Genomic DNA, 20,100 nt, shown 5'->3' on the forward strand with positions numbered 1-20,100 from the left:
TTTGATCCTCTCAAACAAATAAAATCCCCAAAGATGACCTCTTTTTGGGTTTTCATTTAAAGGTAAAATCTTATTAATAATTTAATATGAAATTGATTAATATAACCTGTTCATAAATGTTTTTGGTGTCTTCATGAGTCCAAAAGGAGGCTACAAATGTGTAATGATATGATTAATGTTAAATGTGTTTTTTAGATTTTATGAAAGAGATTATGAAATTTGAATTTAAGACAATCGATCAATGATAATGTAAGAATGTCTTATTCAACATTTTATTTTAATACATAGCATATGAAGACACACTTCTTTTTACAATTTACACATAATTATTTTTTTAATAAATATAAATTGTTTTAATTTACCCTAAAGTTTTAAATATTATATCAATTTAAAAGTTAAAAGTTTCTTAATGCAAAGCTGAAATGATTATTTGAAAATATATCCCTATATTCATTAAAAAAATGATAGTCCTCAAAGGACCTTATTATAGTTGATCTAATGTCACCTTATAATTTTTAAGTAATAAAACATAAAATTTAACTCCATATTAAAATTCATAAAATCTAATCTTACTTGATATACTATTATGCTTACTCAATTTCTTATCAATTAACACATAATTTAAATTGTCTATTATTGTTATTTTTACTCTCACAACATATATTTTGACACTTTGTTCAAATTTAAAAACTTGACCTCAAATTAATCCCTATTATAACCTCATTTGTTCTCATATCAAACTCACCAAAACGCGCGCGACGCGCACATACAGTTACCATAGTCTAAGTTACGACCTTAACATCTCTCAACTAGAATGAAAGAGTGAGCCTCTAGATAGTTATCCCAATAAATAAGAAAGATAACTCTCTCCCATATCATTGTATCATTAAATATTGAATTTATTTTTTATCCGATTATTAGAGGTTTGTCCCTCAAAGTAGTCTATTATTTAACATATTTTTACATTTATTCCCAAAAAACATCATAACATTGAACTACCTACCCTCTTCATAATTGATTCTTTTATACATTTCCTATTACAATTTGCATGTAAATATTTTCTCTAACAAATATAGAGTTTTATATTGGACTTAAAGCTAAGAGTCAAAGATAGAGGGGTATCTATCTTGACTTCCAAGACTTGATCCCTAGCGGACTCATTAAGAACATTTCAACTTCACTAGCAAACCAAAAGCCCGTTGACCATCTCTATTTTAAAACATATAAAATTCTATTTTGCATGATTTTCTATTATACATTTTCAATTTCTTATCAAAATTTTAACAAATAATTTAAGTGGGCTATTATCATTATCTTTACTCTCACTTTGATTCTTTGTTCAAATTTTAAAAATTGACCTAAAATCAATACTTGATGTTACCCTATTTTGTCCTCTATTCTATTATCAAACTCATTCATAAATTCCAGAGCTTTTCAAGATATCGAACCTTAAATATCACAGACCTGAACCGTTATATGATATGTCTGTAATGAGGCAGTATTTTGTTGAAAAACGAAAAAGAAATGAGATCCAAATTTATGCTCAGGGCGAAAGTGAAATCTTAAACTAAAACAATGAGAATTTGGCCAAGATCTTGGCCCCCATGATACATTCAAACGGATTAAATGTGGGAAAAGATCTTGGTCACTATAATACATTTACCTCATCTGAATTTCTGCATCAGCCTTCTCTTCAATTTCTTCCCTCAACAAAACAAGTTCTTCAGAATCATCGAAATCATGGCAGACATTACAGGGCGAAGAAGCTCAAGCAGAGGCTGCAAAAGAATGGAGATAAACAAACAATCCAGACACAGGTAAAAATCCGGAACTCAATCAGATTTCCATGCATAAAGCATGTGACAGAACTGTTTCGGACTACAGATTGCTCCATCCTCAGAATTCAGAGCACACTCCATTTTATCAATCTTGTTCTGAACCGGCGTGAAAAGAAACATACCATGGCCCAAACCAGGGCTAAAAAGCCAGTCATGAACATCCCACAGGATTTGAACCGGCGACCCTGCAACATAAATCGTATCGTTCCCCCTGAATTTCCACACCAGTTGTTTCACTTCAATGACGAGCTCTTGATCGATCCGGATGAACAGAGCCGGTTCACTGGATCCTTTCATCTGATATTCAATGGCGACCTCATGTGACTGCCCGCTGATCCCAAACTCTGCCCTGGTTGCAAAGCATCTCTTCCCCAAAACATGCTCTTTTCTGGACAACAGAACCGCCGGATCGTCTTCAGAGCGCTTAACCCTAGCGGCCTTGCAGGCCGCTTCGTTCATGTCGCCCAGTAACAGAACCGCCTGGTTATTACTCACCACGGCGACATAATAGTTGTCTCTCGGCTCTGGTCCGGAACAAAATTTTGCCGCGGATAAATCCCAGAGGACATCAGCGCTCCTTGATTCGTCGACCCGCAGGCGTTTCGATCCGCGCTTTCGCCACACACACCACGGCCTCAAATGAACCTTGCAGCTTGATTGGTTCTCCTTGTCACCGACTGAAACGCAAAGATCTTGTCCAATTGTGTTCTTGGACCAGGTTACTGTTATATCGCGGCAATGGCCGCCGAATTTGGCTCTGTATGTTGAGGCAACCAGGTTCTGGTGACTCTTTAAGCTGTTATCTTCGCCTTCTTTGTGTTTCTTGCTGTTCTTCGGACTCTGCTCACTGTGAGTTCCATTATCTTCGTCTTCTTTGTTTTTCTTGCTCCTTTTTGGATTACAAATCCTAGCAATGCACAAGCACGACGGTGTTGCTTCGGTCATCCTTTTTTAACAAATCCTGCCTCTGTAACTTTTCTCTTTCTCAACAGATTTAAATCCTCTGAAGAAAAGCTCTTTCTCAACTTTCTCAAGAGATTTGAATCGTCCGAAGAAAAACTCTTCTCAAAAACTTTAAATGTTTGGAGAAAAAACTCTTTCTTAACAAATTTAAATTTAAATTTGCTGAAACTTTTCTCAACAAATTTAAATCCTCTGAAGCTCTTTCTCAACAAATATAATTGATCTGAAATTTCTGTTTTTCCAATAAATTTAAATATAAATCGTCCGAGAAAAACTCTTTCTCAACAAATTTAAATTTAAAACCTCTGAAACCGTTCTCAACAAATTTAAATCCTCTGAAGCTCTTTCTCAACAAATTTAAATTGTCTGAAAAAAAAACTTCCGGCGACAAATTTAAAATTTAAAGTCTAGAAAAAAACTTCTCGCAAACAGTCCCAAAAAAAAAACTCTTTCTAAATCCTCTGAAACTTTTCTCAACAAATTTAAATCCTTTGAAAAACTCTTTCTGTTTTTCTTTCTCGATAAATTTAAATCCTTTGAAGAAAAGCTCTTTCTCAAAATTTTTTAATCCTCTGAAGAAAAGCTCTTTCTCAATAATATATTTCCACTGAAGAAAAACAAGCCAAAGCTTATGTTTTCATCAGCTACTCATTACAAACCAGTCCATTTACTGAACACAGACCCTGTTACCATCCCAATCTTTACTATTTCTTTTGCAAATAGATCAAAAAACTTAAAAAGCTCATCACCTCCAAGATTTCATCAGTTTCACTCATTTATCTTTTCCAATTTCTCTCGATAAGCTCGCCAACGCCAGACCTTCGATTTCCACTGAAATCTGACACCACCATTACACTCAAAAACTCAATCTCCTTGTTCTCTCAGATCTGATATCGATCCTATTTGTTTTTTCCTCTATATATTATCGATCTGCGGACAATTTTGACGATTTCAAATTCCTTTCTTTTCGATTAACGTTGACGAACGCAGGCCAGGGGCGGTTTATTCCAGAGATTTTCGGTGGTAGTTTTTCATTCGAGAATCGACAGTGGGTTTATCACCGTAGGGTAAGATTTCATTTTTAATTTTATCCTGAATCAAGATCTCATTTTAAAAATTTTCCCTGTATCAAGATTTCATTTTTCATTCAATTCTTTTCAAGTCTTGAAATCCATTGACCCGGGCGAGTCGTCGATTTTTACTTAAATAAGACGACTGTAATTTACCGGCGAATTTCTATTTTGAAGACTGCGCCGCCGACGTAGATTTTTCAAGCCTGCTGTTTTGAAACGGTCATCGGCAAGCAAAATCTGATCCGATTTTTTTTTCCAATTTTTTTTTTTATATACTTTTCTTTTTGTCTGATAACGCGCAAACGTCGTATTCAAGTCATTTGCTGAGCTGGGTATTGTCCATTCATTGCCAGCTACTTTAATAAACGGATTTGATATTTTATTGTTTGGAATGGTATTAAAAAATTTGTGGTGATAGATCAGATTTGGGCTGATATGCCCTTGCTTGTTTGGGTGTTTTTCTTGTTATTGCCATTTATTTTGTTAGGATTTACCTCGTTATCAGGGTGGGTTTTTTTTATCATACACTATTATTTTAAGGTTTTTATTTTGATTTGATTATTCTTTATTTTAAATCTTTCATCAATTATTATGAATGGATTTTTTTTTTTTTGTTATTCTTTGTTTTATAGCTTGCATCAATTATTATGAATTGGTTTGAGCTTGACTTGAATTGACCTTATTGTCTTTCACTATTTAATGCATAGAGGGGTTGAAATGTTCAAGAATGAGGAAATATTAAAATTTAATATAAAAATAAACAATTGAACAATTATGGTAGTATTATATATTATGGAGTAGCGTGTTGTAGTTGTATTTATGTGTTTTGTTTTTTATTGTTCTCATGTTTGGACTATCAAGATATGATTATTTCAACCCACCTTTTTAAATATTATAACACTATTTTTAAAATGGTAATATGGATCTATTCATAAAAAGAAAAGTCCTTTCTAAAATAAAATAAATTAAATAATATTTATCAAATATTACATTTAAATAAATTTAAAATTATAAGTTATTCTTTAAATCAAATATATAAAATTTGAATTGATAATGATTAGTTCTATAGAGTTGAACTTCAATAAACTATCACATAAAATTATAGTTACTGAAAGAAGGAAATAATTTCAATTCATAGTCAAAACATTTTTAGATTTTTATTGTATAGAGTTTTTATTACCAACATTTTTTTTTATCAAATGCCATGATTTAACATCAGGGTAAGAAAACAAGAGAAGAGAGAAGCGATGATTTAAGCAGACCAAGACCCTCCATCTATTTACTCATATTGGTCTATTGAAATCCCCACTTCTCTCTTCTCTTGCTTTCTTACCCTAATGTTGGATCATGATGTTTGATTTGAAATGTTGGTAATAAAAATCCTACATAGTCAAATCTAATGTTTTTTAGCTAGAAATCAATATGAATTGTAGACATTTCATCATTTTAAAATAATTTTGACTTTAACTAATACTCGTTAGAGATTAAACATCATTCTCTAAAAATATATCTTAATTATATAAGTTATATTATTTTTTAGTTAAGAAAATACATTTGTAAATATTAGAAATTTTGTTCAAATCTTAAAATGTGAATGAGAAGAGAGGCTTTTGGAATTGCCTTGACCTTTTAAAAAAGTATTATTGTAAAGTGTGATATAATGTTTCTAAAAACCTCTCTACTTACTAATATATATTGTTATAAGAAATTAAATTTTCTTGAAATTATGTTATATAGATTAATTAATTAGAGAGAGTGAGGGTTTCACCAATTAAGATAATAAAATCACTAATCTTACTAAATTAATCATTACATTAAAAGAGGGGCAAATTCAATAGATCTAGCCACAATCCAATTACAAAATGGGATGAAATACTGATTAGATTTACTTGTTTGTTTGCCTCCCACTTTTGAGTTGCAATTTGATTTGAATTGTAAATTTTAGGACAAAGTTATTGATAATTGAAGCAAATCAGTAATAACAAAGTGCTGCATACATTAGACAAAGCCATTGATAGAGATTTGAGTAGAAGAAGAGGATCAAAACTTGTTATTGAAAACTTAGGCTAAATTGTCGGGACTGTGGTGCTAAGTTGCCCTGGTCTTGTAACTCCCTAACAGGCAAGTGGGATCTTTCCTAGATCAAGGAGACGTACTAGATCCACCATCAAAAGCTCAGGCAAAATTCTCAGGATCATGGTGGTAGGTCACCCTGGTCCTCACTTTTCATTCCTTCGAAATCTAATCCTATTTGTCATCATCAATTCTATTGAAATCTTTGATCGCAGCTCTTAAGTCAATTTCCTATATAAAGAAATAGAGGGAAAGGGTTTGTGGATAGGGTTTTCACTTGGGTTAAACCTTGTTTAGGAATTGACCTTGAAATTGAAATGATAATTGTAATGGAAATAAAATTCAATTGCAGCAAGGTGGTTTCCTTTTGAGGGAAGGCTAGATTTGAAATTGAATGCTTGTAATTAGAATGCATATGTTGATGGTGCTTGCTTTAATCCTCACACAAGGGTTTTAAAATGTCATGTAGAATGTCTTCATATAAGTTTGATCATGGATGCCATCTTGAATGCTTGAACTTGACTTCACTTCTCCTTCAATGCTTGATTGTTTCCTCACTTGAATGGAATTTGAAATCTTTGATTGAGTTTATTAGACATCATAGGCTTAGACTTCAAATGAGAGAGGTAGGCCTCCTTTTATATCTAACTATCCAAAAAATATTTGAATTTTTGGAGTAGGCTGACACGAGACCTAAATTCCCACACACTTGAAATGACCATTGTGAGGACCTAATTTGGGTCCTAATTGAGAGGACCAGGGTGCTTTGGTGCCATGGTCTTGAGCTAGGACCGAGGTACCCCAGTTCCTTGGTCTCGAGAATCAAGACTCAACTTTGGGTAAGAGATAGAAAAAAAGTGAAAATACAAGTTTTTGAGAGGTGTGAACATAATCAAAGCAATCATTGGGCATCGAAAGACAAAACACCAAGGTGAGGTCTAGGTGAGGACAAAAATGTATGTGGATACAATTTACAACACTACATTTGAACACTAAGAGGGGTGGGGGGGGGGGGTGAATCAGTGTTTTGCAATTCACAAATTTATTAAACTAGTTCTTAAACTACTGAATGCATAAGAATAAAAGTAAAGTGCAGAAACATAAACCAATCAACCAATCAACCATAACACCAGAATTTTTACGTGAAAACTCAAAAAGGGAAAAACCATGGTGTGATTGAGACCCACAATATTATTATAATTTGATTAGGAGTATGATAATATTACAAAAGGGGAACACACTTGCATTCAGGCACACTGCCTAGAGCTCACTGCTCAATTACAAAAGAGGGATAAAATCCCAAAGGAATCACTATCCTAAAAATGATTACAAATTGTTACAATAGTGTCTGAACTAAATAATAGCATCTACTGATGCCAAATAGCAATTCCAATTAAGCTCAAGAGTTCTTCTACCACTGTTTTGTCTCTATACTCTATTTTGTTGCTTAGTCATATACCAGAGCACTAAAACCTTCAATCACATTCACTCATACAGTCTTCTCACACTCATACCATATCATAAAATTCTCAAATGAATCAGTCTTATATATTTGCATCAACAAATTAAATCAATTTCCATGTCGGCTTCCAAAAACCACATAACACGCAACATGAAACATGTAACCATAAGTTGGCTCAATCCGATTACCAATCCATATGCGGTCCCAAAAAAATTTATAACAAGCTTCACACATGTCATCTCAATCTCCTTGAACTCGAAACCAATCACCAAAAATAATCCCAAAGACTCCACATCACATGTTTAATCAAAATAGCATTGTTCTTCCTAAATTATCAGATATCAGACCTTCAATATCGCTCATGAATCAACACTAGATACTAGGATTACAAAATAAGTTGCCTCAAACCTCTAATCATCTACCTCTATTACCACAACCAAAGTTATGCAACCAAAATCAAGATCTGCACAATGTACTCATACTCTGTCGTATATTGTATTCCACCTTCCAGACTTATGCCTAATGAATAATGCAACTTGTATATGAAATCTGCGTATACCAGATATGATTTCTAAACTGAGTTTCCATCAATGACAACTCCTAAACATCTCTCATGCATCAATCTTTAAGCGGAACAATGTCTCTTGCCAACAAATACACCCATACTCTCAGTAAAGTACAAAGTCACATTGAAAAACTTTCACAAAGATACCAAAGAGATAAGACACACTAAGACCCTAGGGACTTTCGAATTTTACTACTCTAATATCGAGATAAAAGGGGAAACACATTAAAGGTAAAGAGAGAGGATTATTATATTGACCTAGTAAGATTTGCTTACTATGAGTCATGAAAAAGAAAATAACAAATTACAAAGAAAAAGGCACAGTTTGCAAAGTAACGTGAATATTGAAAAAACGTCATTGGTGTGTGCAAAAAGTGTAACATTGAGTAGAGTGTATGCCCTCATGTTAAAGTGATTGCATACGCCTTATCTAGATAAATTTCTTTAAGGTAGCATGCACCCAAAATAAAAGCACGCTATCACAATGAGATGCTCCTAAGAATGGACAAATCAAAGGATGGTCACAAAACATATAAGAAAAAGGCACATAAGGGATCCACTAATTTTGGGGTTAGTAATGCGCTTGTGATAAATAATAGATATCACGAATAATTGTATTGAATTGACCTCATCTCCCAAAGGTAGTGGAACTATGAACACAATGGAAGAAGAGAACAAGAGCTAATAGACAAATGTATTTTTTGAGTCAACGTCGAAGAGACCAAAAAGAGATCTCAACACTTTGTATCGTCCCCAAGTGGACAACACAAGAGCACATTTATGAATAATAGCACATGTACAACATAACATAGATACAACATATAGAAGAATTGAGGAATGTCACAACAAATTCAACCTCTCTATTACCTTGGACTAATAGAGTAATAAGGGTCATCCAAAGAGAACCTAACATAACACATAAACATATCAAGAAACATCATGAGGGAAGCACTTTATGAACAAGCAAGCACACAAAAGAGAATCCTTGACATGAATGAAGCTAGTCAAGAAAATCTTTTGTCTCCCAATCTTTACTTAACATCATTTAGGGATGGTGGACAAGATGAAAGAGGACCCACATCAAGCACAATAGATGAAGCTACTCCAAGATCCAAACAAGGACCATTCTCTAATGATGAATCACTTTGTTTGTCACTAGGAGCTTGTTAGGACCCAGAGGCAACTAAGAGGAGGGGGGGTGAATCAGTTGTCTATTAATTTCAACCCAAATATAACTTAATTAAACTTGATGCATAATAGCGGTAAACCAAACTTAATGTCGGTTGACAGTTTAACAGTTAATAACAATATCGGTGAGGTTTAATGCATGAAACAGAAAGAGAAATAACATCCACAACACATAACACAAATATTTGTACGTGTAAACCCTATAAGGGGAAAAACCATGGTGGGAAACCTTACCCACAATTAGATGATACTACTACAGATAGTATGCGTGTACAAATGGGGTCTGCAGATGCAGAAAGGCCAGCTGCCTAGAGCTCACTGCTCAAATGGGAGTCACAATGACTACATTAAGATGGTTAAATCCTAGATAATGTACTGCTCAAAATAGCATCTTCATATGCTAGATTCAGTATCGGTTAAGATCTGATTAGCTCCTTCAAACCTTCCTTGAACCTTCAAATGATGTCTACATGCGTAGCTCTTCTTATATTCGTATATACCGAATATCACAACCTTATAATGCCTTATGTCATTCCTCTACCACATAATCTCACAAATGAGATCTTACATATATACCAAAACCTAAGACCAAATATGTAGGTCAGCTCACTAAGAATATTACAATAAAATCAATTACAAATGAATCAATATGTGATGCATCATGTCGGCTCAATGCATTTACAATAATAACCAATTAATAAATCATCTCCATAATGTGTCGTGCTGATCTGGAATAGATAACGCATGTCGATCCATGACCTAGACTAATTTGCCGGTAACAACAACTATGCCAACTCGATTAGAAAAATAACCAAATCACCAAAACCAAGTTTCCAAACCATGTCTTTGACATAACCAAGTAATCTCCTGATGATAACAGATCATCCTCAGTGTCAGTGAACAATAAAACCTATTAGTGAACCAAATACCGGTGACTGTGCATAAGTCACTGAACATGTCGGTGAACATAACCAAAGATCTCTAAAAAGATAAGTGTTGACATCAATGATAAAACCAATGCAACACATCCATAATACCAACAATCTCCCCCTTTGGCATTGATGGCAACACAAGATGGAAAAACATAAGTGCCAAAGTCAGAATGCCAAAAACCAAAAACCAACAATCTCCAGAAATCAAAATATAGAATATCTCTCCCCGTAGGAATAATCTCTCTCTCTAGGAATAATGATTCCTAAATACAAAGTTTTTCCATAAATATCTCTCCCGCTTTGACATCAAATGCCAAAGCAATACAAAAACCAGATACAACAAGTTCATAAAACTAACTACAAATACCAACTACTCCCCCTGAGAAGTAGCTCTCTTTCATCAAAGCCCAAAAAAGGTCTCTGTAAATTCTATTGGTCTGATGCCAATCTCCAACTTTTTAAGTCTCTACCGGTGAGGGTATTACCCCAAGCTACTCTTTGAGATATTCAAAGGCTTCTTTTGGCAAAGGCTTAGTAAAGATATTTGCAATCTACTCTTTAGTATTCACATAAACCAATTTCACTTCTTTTGCTTCAACATTCTCTTTCAGAAAATTGAATTTGATAAAAACATGTTTAGTTTTAGAGTGAAATATCAAATTCTTAGATATATCAATTGCTGCCATATTATCACAGTAAATAATTATAGGTTCTTTGCATTTTATCTTTATGTCCTTCAACATTTGTTTAATCCATAACACTCGAGTACAATTAGTTGTTGCTGCAACATATTCTGATTTTGTTGTTGATAATGATGTACAACTTTGTTTCTTGCTCAACCATGAAATCAATCTACTACAAAGAAAGAATGCTCCGCCAGTGGTGCTCTTTCTGTCATCTACATCTCCTGCCCAATTAGCATCGGTTTATGCACATAAATTAAAATTTTCATCTTTAGGATACCATAAACCAAGATTTGTTGTGCCTTGTAAATACCAGAAAATCCTTTTTCACTACTAATTCATGATTTTCCTTAGGATTACTTTGAAACCTTGAAACAATACATACTGCATTCATAATATCAGGTCTTGTTTGTGTCAAATATAGTAAACCTCCAATCATAGATTTATATCTTGTCGGATTAATAGCCCGGGTTGAATTATCCTTCAATGATAGTTTATCAGTTGTAGTCATAGGAGTACTTACCGGTTTAGAGTTTTCCATACCAAATTTTTTTAGTAGTTCCTTCAAGTACTTTGATTGACATATGAATATACCTTTATCAGTCTGTGAAATCTGCAATCCTAAAAATAATTTTATCTCCCCAATCATAGACATTTCAAATTCTTTCTACATATTTTTAGACAAGTCTTTACACAATCCATCTTCTCCTCCAAAAATGATATCATCAACAAAAAATTCAATAACCAAGATGTCATAATTAGTTACCTTGAAATATAAGTTGATGTCAGCATTACCTTTAGTGTAACCAAGCTTCAAAAGATATTTGCCCAATCTAGCATACCAAGCTCTAGGAGCTTGCTTCAATCCATATAAAGCTTTCCTTAACCTGCAAACCATATCTTTGTCATTTGTCAAAGAAAATCCACTAGGTTGTTTAATGTAAACTTCCTCTTCAAGATCACCATTCAGAAATGCACATTTAACATCCATTTGATATACTTTATAGTTCTTGTGTGTTGCAAATGCAAGAAATAGTATGACTACCTCAATTCTAGCTACTAGTGCAAAGGTTTCATTGTAATCAATTCCCTCTTTCTGTGAATATCCCTTACACACTAATCTTTCTTTGTTTCTAATTACCTTACCATCTTCATTAAGTTTATTTTTGAATACCCATTTAGTTCCAATTACATTTTTTTGTTTAGGCTGGGGAACCAATGTCCATGTGTTATTCTTTTCAATTTGTTCCAATTCATCTTCCACAACTTTAATCCAAAGTTTATCTTCACATGTCTCAAAATAGATGCTGGTTCAATTTGAGAAATTAAGCATACCTCTTCATTTGTCATTATTTCTCTAGTCATAACTCCTTGATACTTATTCTCAATTATCTGACTTTCAGAGTGATTCAATCTTACATACCTGGGTGTATTCACTTGCTGCTATTCTTCAATCACTGTGGAATTCTCTGATGATGCCGGTGTGACTAGATCTAAATTTTGTATCGGTGCACTTAGTGTAGGTTCATTTATGATCATCTCAATTGCTGGTTTAGAATCTACAGATCTTGAATTACCTCTAAACTATTCATCTATCTTCACATTTGCACTCTCAATGATTTTTTGTAATCTTTTATTAAAACATCTATATGCCTTGCTCTTAGATGAATAACCAAGAAATATTCCTTCATCACTTCTAGGATAACATTTAACAACATACTCATCTCTCCTGATATAACATTTACTTCCAAATATTCTGAAATATTTAAGAGTAGGAGTATTACCAAACCATAGTTCATGAGGGGTCTTACTGGTTTCACCTTTTATGTGAACTCTGTTGAATATGTAAACCGCTGTATTTACAACTTCTGTCCAATACACATGAGGTAGGTTTTCTTCTGATATCATGCTTCTAGTTGCATCCATAATACTTATGTTCTTCCTTTCCACAACTCCATTCTACTGGGGTGTTCGAGGTGCTGATAGCTGTCTTCTGATTCCATTCACTTCATATAATGTATTAAATTCCTTAGATGTGAATTCACCTCCTTGATCTAATCTTAAACATTTGATTTTCTTACCCGTTTCATTCTCTACCATTGCCTTGAATAGTTTGAATTTCCCAAAAGCTTCTGATTTCTCCTTGAGAAAAGTAACCCAGCACATTCTAGAATAATTATCAATGATTAGCATAAAATATCTATCTCCTTGTAGACTTCTAGTTCTTGCCGAACCACATAAATCAGTATGAATTAAATCAAGAACATTATTGGATTTCTCTGGAATACTCTTAAAAGTTGTTCCAACTTGCTTTCCAAATTGACATTCTTTACATACCAGATTGTGATGTCTTACAATCTTAGGTAAATCTCTTACTGCCTTAGTTGTACTGATCTTCACAATGCAATCAAAATTTACATGACAAAGTCTCTTATGCCATAACTAAATTTCATCAATATGTGCAATCAAGCATGTCTTCTCATTGTTATTCAAGTGAAATATATTACCTCTAGTTTGATTACTGGTTGCAATTTCCAAACCAGTTATGTTCAATATTTTGCATTTACCATTCTTGAATTGTAACTATTTTCAACTAATTGACCAACACTCAAAAGATTATGCTTCAAACCTTCAACATAATAAACATTGTCAGTATTGTGCTTACCATCAAAAGATATAATGCCTTTTCCTTTGATTAAACAAGCTTTATCATCCCCAAATCTTACTAGACCTCCATTGTATTCCTAAAAAGTTAAGAATTTACTTTTATTACCAATCATATGATGTGAACATTTGGAATCAATGATCCATTCATTCTTTTCTTCAATTTTAGCTGCCAGGGCCTGCTCTACCGGTTGTACAGTAGGTGTTGGTTGATCTTCAGTTATAGCAACAAAATCCCATCCATTATCTGCTGGTTCCTCATCAGAATCATCAGTAACTCCTTCATCTACATAGTAAGATGATTTGTCTCTATTCTTCTTAAATCCGTATCTTTGATATTCAGTGTTAGGCTTATATGTTCTTTTAGCTTCTCTCAATCTTGCATGTCTATCCGAACATCTAGATGCCATATGACCAATTTTATTGTAGTTAAAACATTGAAATGGTACTTTACCTTCATACTTACTTCCATTTGGACCTTTAGGCATTTTTCTTGTGAATAGTGCTTCGAGTTCTTCCAGTTCTTCATTTTTCTTTCTAATGTCTTCAAGTTCTTTTGCATAAAGTGTTTTCCAATCATATTTCTCAGATGATGATGATGATGATACTTATAAAGCTAAACCTATCTTAATTGTAGCAATAGGACCAAATTCCTCAAGTTCAAAAGCTAAAAGTTTTCCAACCAAAGTATCTCTAGATACTGATGTATTAGGCATTGTTCTCAATTCATTAATAGCAATTACTTTCATTTTGTATGCTTATGGAAATGCTCTTAAAACTTTAGAAACAATCTCATATTCACTTAAGGATCCTCCACAACATTGTATACCCAAAACAATTTCATTAACTCTTTCCATAAAAGCAGAAATCCTTTCATCTTCTTCCATTTTCAGATTTTCATACCTGACCCAGAAGCATTCAGTTTTGCAATTTTGATAGTGGTAAAACCTTCATTCAAATTCTCCAATTTATCCCAAATAGCTTTAGTAGTAGATCGGTCTGATAATCCCATGATTTTTTGATCTGACAATGCACTCAAAAATGCTTCCAATCATTCTCCTGATCTTTAGCCAAGTTTGGTGGATTAGGTTGACTCTGTGTAGGACCAACATCCCATATGTCTCTTCCAATGCAATTAAGATGTGTCTCCATTCTAATCTTCCATACACCATAATTAGTTCCATCAAGTTTCAGACCGTCCTTCCTGAAATAGTTAGTTGCCATAGAATCTCCTCAAGCTGTTAAACTTCCGAAAAAGAGGACTTAGCTTTGATACCAATTGTTAGGACCAGGAGGAAACTGAGAGGGGGGGGGGTGAATCAGTTGTCTATTAATTTCAACCAAAATATAACTTAATTAAACTTGATGCATAATACCGATAAACCAAACTCAATGTCGGTTGACAGTTTAACAGTTAATAACAATACCGGTGAAGCTTAATGCATGAAACAGAAAGAGAAATAACATCCACAACACATAACACAAATATTTGTACGTGAAAACCCTGTAAGGGGAAAAACCACAGTGGGAAACCTTACCCACAACCAGATGATACTACTGCAGATAATATATGTGTACAAATGGGGTTTGTACATGCAGAAAGGCCAGCTGCCTAGAGCCCACTGCACAAATGGGAGTCACAATGACTACAATAGGATGGTTAAATCCTAGATAATGTACTGCTCAAAATAGCATCTTCATATGCTAGATTCAATACCGGTTAAGCTATGATTATCTCCTTCAAACCTTCTTTGAACCTTCAAATGATGTCTGCATGCGTAGCTTTGCTTATATTCGCATATACCAAATATCACAACCTTATAATACCTTATGTCATTCCTCTACCACATAATCTCACAAATGAGATCTTACATATATACCAAAACCTAAGACCAAATGTGTAGGTCGGCTCACTAAGAATATTACAATAAAATCAATTACAAATGAATCAATATGTGATGCATCATGTTGGCTCAATGCATTTACAATAATAACCAATCAATAAATCATCTCCATAACATGTCGTGTTGATATGGAATAGATAACGCATGCCGGTCCATAACCTAGACCAATTTGCCGATAACAACAAATATGCCAATTCAATTAGACCAATAACCAAATCACCAAAACCAAGTGTCCAAACCATGTCTTTGACATAACCAAGTAATCTCCAGATGATAACAGATCATCCTTAGTGCCAGTGAAAAATAAAACCTGTTAGTGAACCAAATACTGGTGACTGTGCATAAGTCACTGAACATGCCGATGAACATAACCAAAGATCTCTAGAAAGATAAGTGCTGATAAGTGTTGACATCAATGACAAAACCAATGCAACACATCCATAATACTAACAAAGCTAGTGTTAATTCTTTTGAAAAGTGTGAAGATAACTCTTGATTAATCTCAACAAGATCACACATATCATCATAATCATAAGGATCATCAATGTTAGCATGAACAACATTATTATCATCATCCATAAAATAGGATCTTTAACATGAAAAAAAGTTGAACCATCATTTTTCTTGAGCATTTTTAACTTAGGTAATTTTATTTGAACTTCCTCCCTAGGGTTAGAAAAATGTTGGGCAAATGGGACCAAGTAAACATTTGGTGTCTTAAGGGAGGAAATGGTTTGGGAAGAAAGCTCACAAGCGTTAGCATGACATATTCATTGATATTCTCTTGCACAATGATTCAGTTTAGTTTTAGTTGAGACTTGTTAAGGTTGAGGATCAATTGACATAGGCTTCTTTTCTTCCCTTATAGGTGGAGGAATAGAAGAAACCCCAATGGGTTGAGAGATACATAATGCAAGTGCTTTTCTTCATAGGTAGTAGGATGTGGGACTATAGCATATATAGGAGGAATAGAAGGAGTAGGAGGAATATCCATGGGTGTAGGGTCTCTAAGTTTACTAAAGGCCATTATCATCTCATTTTTCCATTTTTGATAAAATAAGAAAAGGATGTCATTTCGAGGCTTTAACGAATCAAGTTTCTTAGGCCAAATGTAATCAAGAGTGAAATTTCCATAGCTCACTATGGGTTGGTAAAGGCTATGATTAATTGTTATAATAGTGCCATTATGAGAGAATTTCAAACATTTATAAATTGTAGAAGGGATAGATTTCATGGAAGAGAGCAAAGGATGTCCCAACTTCACACAAAATTGATCTAATGTAAGAATAATAGTGAAGGTGACATCTAAACACTTAGTACCAGCCTCAATGGGAAGAGTAATATAACCAATTGTAGGGAAAGAAAAACCATCATACATCTTAACCATAACATAAGATTTATCATATGTTACTTGATGAAATTATTAAGTAAAAAGATGTTCTTCAATAATCACATTCACCATACATATTGGATCAATGAGAACTCCTCATGAGAGTTTATCTTTGACCTTCATAGTAATCTATCAAGTGCAACAATAGTCTCACTAGGATCAAAAGTAATGCATAATATTTTGTACATTTAGGTTTGTCAATAAGGTTCACAACATTATTATATTCTATACCAAGGTCATGAGGAGAGAAGTCAAGTGGCTCAAACTCAACAACATTGGTAGAATGAGAAGACAATGGATTCATAAAGATTTGAAGATTTTTGTTCAGAGGAGCTATGGAATTATTCCCTTTACCATTCACACCAGCTACATATATAGTATTTCTATCAATAAAGTCTTGAATCTTATTCCTCAACTGCTAACATTTCTCATTGCCATGATCTAGTTGATGGTGATATTGAAAAATGGTTTAGGATCATGGGAAGCTAGAAATGGTTTAGAATGGTCAATTGGTTTGATGGGAGGAAGTTGCAACACATTAGAATTCATCAACCTCAACATTATATTATGCAAAGACTCAGAAAAGATGAGTTAATTCTTTTCTAAAGTATTTGGATAAAGGAGCCACACCTAGTGTCATGACTACCACTTGAGTATTGATGTTATCATTTTTCTTGATGAAACCTTTGTTGTGTTTGAACTTAATAAATGATTGTTGAACACTCTCATTCTTATCAACCAAAGTCATTGAAGAGGATGATTCAAATTGACTCACTTGAAGCTAATATTAATTATGAAGCATTGTACACAATTGCATAAAGATGTAAACTCATAAAATAGAAGCTTATCTCTTATATCTTTTTATAAATTAGCAATAGAAATTCTCTAAACATCATGATCAAGCATATGATAAAAAATTTGTGAATGAAAATGTTTGTATCTACTAATAAAATCGGTCACTTTTTCTTTAACTCATTTCTTACAATGAATTAAATTAGACAAAGTAACCTTAGGACCAATGTTATTTTGAAATTTTTGAATGAAATAATTAACTAGAATTGTTGAAAAGAAGTAATAGAATAAGGAGACAAATAACAATACCATTGCAAATACTTATCTCTAAAGGTTCAAGTTAATAATTTTTCCACGAGTCTTTGATCATGAGAGAAAAAACTACACAAGGTTTAAAAAGTCTTCACATGAGTCAAGGGATCACCTTTTCCATTGTATAACTCCAATTGGGGGATTTTCATATGCTTAGGAGGAACTGCATGAATAATCTCATCATATAGTTGTCTCACTATATCAAATGTGAGAGAATTTATTTTGGATTAAGATAAAGAAGCCGATTGGTGTTGTAAGGATTGTTGGCAATTGACACTCAATTGGTTCGTTTCACTATGTTGTCATTGATGGCAACATGGTATCTTGTTCTTGCTTCATGTTTTGGTTTAGTTGTGTGCCGACAGGCACTTCACATGCACCAGCACTGATAGGATAGAAGGATTTCTTTGGTTACCGACAATGCAGGCTGACATGGTTTAGAATATGGTTATTGGTATTGGAGGCCAACATCTCTTGGATCCAACATCGACAATTGATTTTGATATTCATGTACTTATGTTATCTAGCTGACATGTAATTTTATATTGTAATTATCTTTGTAAGCCAACATAAGGCATGATAAGTTGTATAGGGTATATAGGTTAGTTGGATTGGATCATTTTTTATATAGGAGATTATGGAAGATGTGGATGTACTATGATGCGAAATATATCTGAGAGATCACGTATATGAGGATATTTATGTAAGGGTTATTTCAGTAAAGGGTTTAGGGTTTCAGACTAGAATAAATAGAGCTTAACCGGAACTATATTCTGGAATAGAAGATGCTATCTTAGCAGTTCACTCATTTCTCTAGATTGAAGTTGAGATTTATATGTAGTTAGTGAGGCTCCTTTTGTGATTGAGCAGTGTGCTCTAGGCTGTAAGCCTTCCTACAAGTGCAGGCCCCTTATATTTTGTAATATCTCTTCATATGGCTAGTGGATTGATAGTGTGGGTCACGAATCCCACCATGGTTTTTCCTCTTTGAGTTTTTCCACGTATAATTTTGTATTATGGTTCTCATTTATGTGATTGACTTATTGGTTGCTTTACTTCTTTCAATTTTATATGTATCGGTATACCGGTTGGTGTATGCATGTTTTAATAAGGCTAAAATTAATCTTTCTGGTATAACATTGATTCACCCCCCGTCTCAATGTTATTGGATTCCAACAATTGGTATCAGAGCCTTGTGCTTTTGAGGAAGTTTAACATCTTGAGGAGGATCGTGAATCCGAAATCCATGAACATGGGTTTGGCAAAGCAACTTGAGATGGAACTTGAAGATTATCATGCTGAAAGGTTGAAGAACTTAAAGATACAAGATGAATTTAATTCTTCTAGTGAATTCATTCTTGTCCTACAGGAGAGGCTATCATTTGTTCAAGCTAGGAAGAAGGAACTTTTGCAAAATCAAGATGATGAAGAGAAAGATGCACTTAAGGAATAATCTTAGAAACTGAGTCAAGAGAACATGGTCATGAAAAATGAAATGCCAGATATAACTATGAGGATGTCTAAGGAGATTGAAGACCGAAAGAAAAAGGAAAAAAATCTTATTGTATCCTTGAAGAACAAATTTAAAGAATGTGGTAGGTTGGTTCATGAGAATGATATGTTGAGAACTGATTTAGTACAATCCTAGAGTAATGAACAAGAGTTTGAGAGACAAATGATAATTTTGAGAGATGATCTAACTACTGCAAGTGAGTATAAAGAAAAATTCAAGATTAGTTTAGCACATCTAGATGAGTTATTGAAGAGACAAAGGTAGATTAGAGATTCCTGTGCACTTGGATTTGAGCAAGGATAGAGTTCCGGTACTGCTAATGAAGATCAAAACCATAAGGCATCGGTAAGGAAATTTAATGGTAGATGTTTTGTTTGCAATAAATTTGGTCACATGGCTAGGCAATGTAGAAACAGAGCAAATTAAAACCCTGATTCTGCTCCCAGTCAATGTTCAAAATGTTATAAGTATGGTCATAAGACATAAGATTGCAGAATGAATGTTCAATGCTATGCATGTGGAAAATTTGGACATATGGCTAATCAATGGAGGTCAAGCAATTTCACCGGTTTTAGCAAAGCAATTCAAAGGAACAATGTTACATGTTATGTATATGATGAGGTTGGACATATTGCTAAATTCTCTAGGATCATAAATCCACTAGTTGGTAATGGAGGATCAAATGAGAAAGGGAAAGAGAAGGTTAATGAAATCCAGCAAGAACATACCCAGAGATGGGTCAGGAAGA

The 20,100-nt window shown here is 33.7% G+C and overlaps 1 protein-coding gene across 1 annotated transcript; it reads right to left on the minus strand.

Annotated features, from left to right (window-relative positions):
• Nucleotides 1–1,552: 1,552 nt before the first annotated feature.
• Nucleotides 1,553–3,790, minus strand: LOC131041947 (uncharacterized). Its single transcript, XM_057975223.2, has one exon. The coding sequence runs from the start codon at nt 2,781–2,783 to the stop codon at nt 1,833–1,835; it is 951 nt and encodes a 316-aa protein (XP_057831206.1). The 5' UTR covers nt 2,784–3,790; the 3' UTR covers nt 1,553–1,832.
• Between the last annotated feature and the right edge of the window lie 16,310 nt (nt 3,791–20,100).

Source organism: Cryptomeria japonica, chromosome 1 (genome assembly GCF_030272615.1).
Source record: "Cryptomeria japonica chromosome 1, Sugi_1.0, whole genome shotgun sequence".
NCBI classification, from domain to species: domain Eukaryota; kingdom Viridiplantae; phylum Streptophyta; class Pinopsida; order Cupressales; family Cupressaceae; genus Cryptomeria; species Cryptomeria japonica.

What these genes read in the sequence shown, in the direction of transcription:
- LOC131041947 (XM_057975223.2), bottom strand. Translation starts at nt 2,783, where the DNA reads ATGACCGAAGCAACACCGTCGTGCTTGTGCATTGCTAGGATTTGTAAT.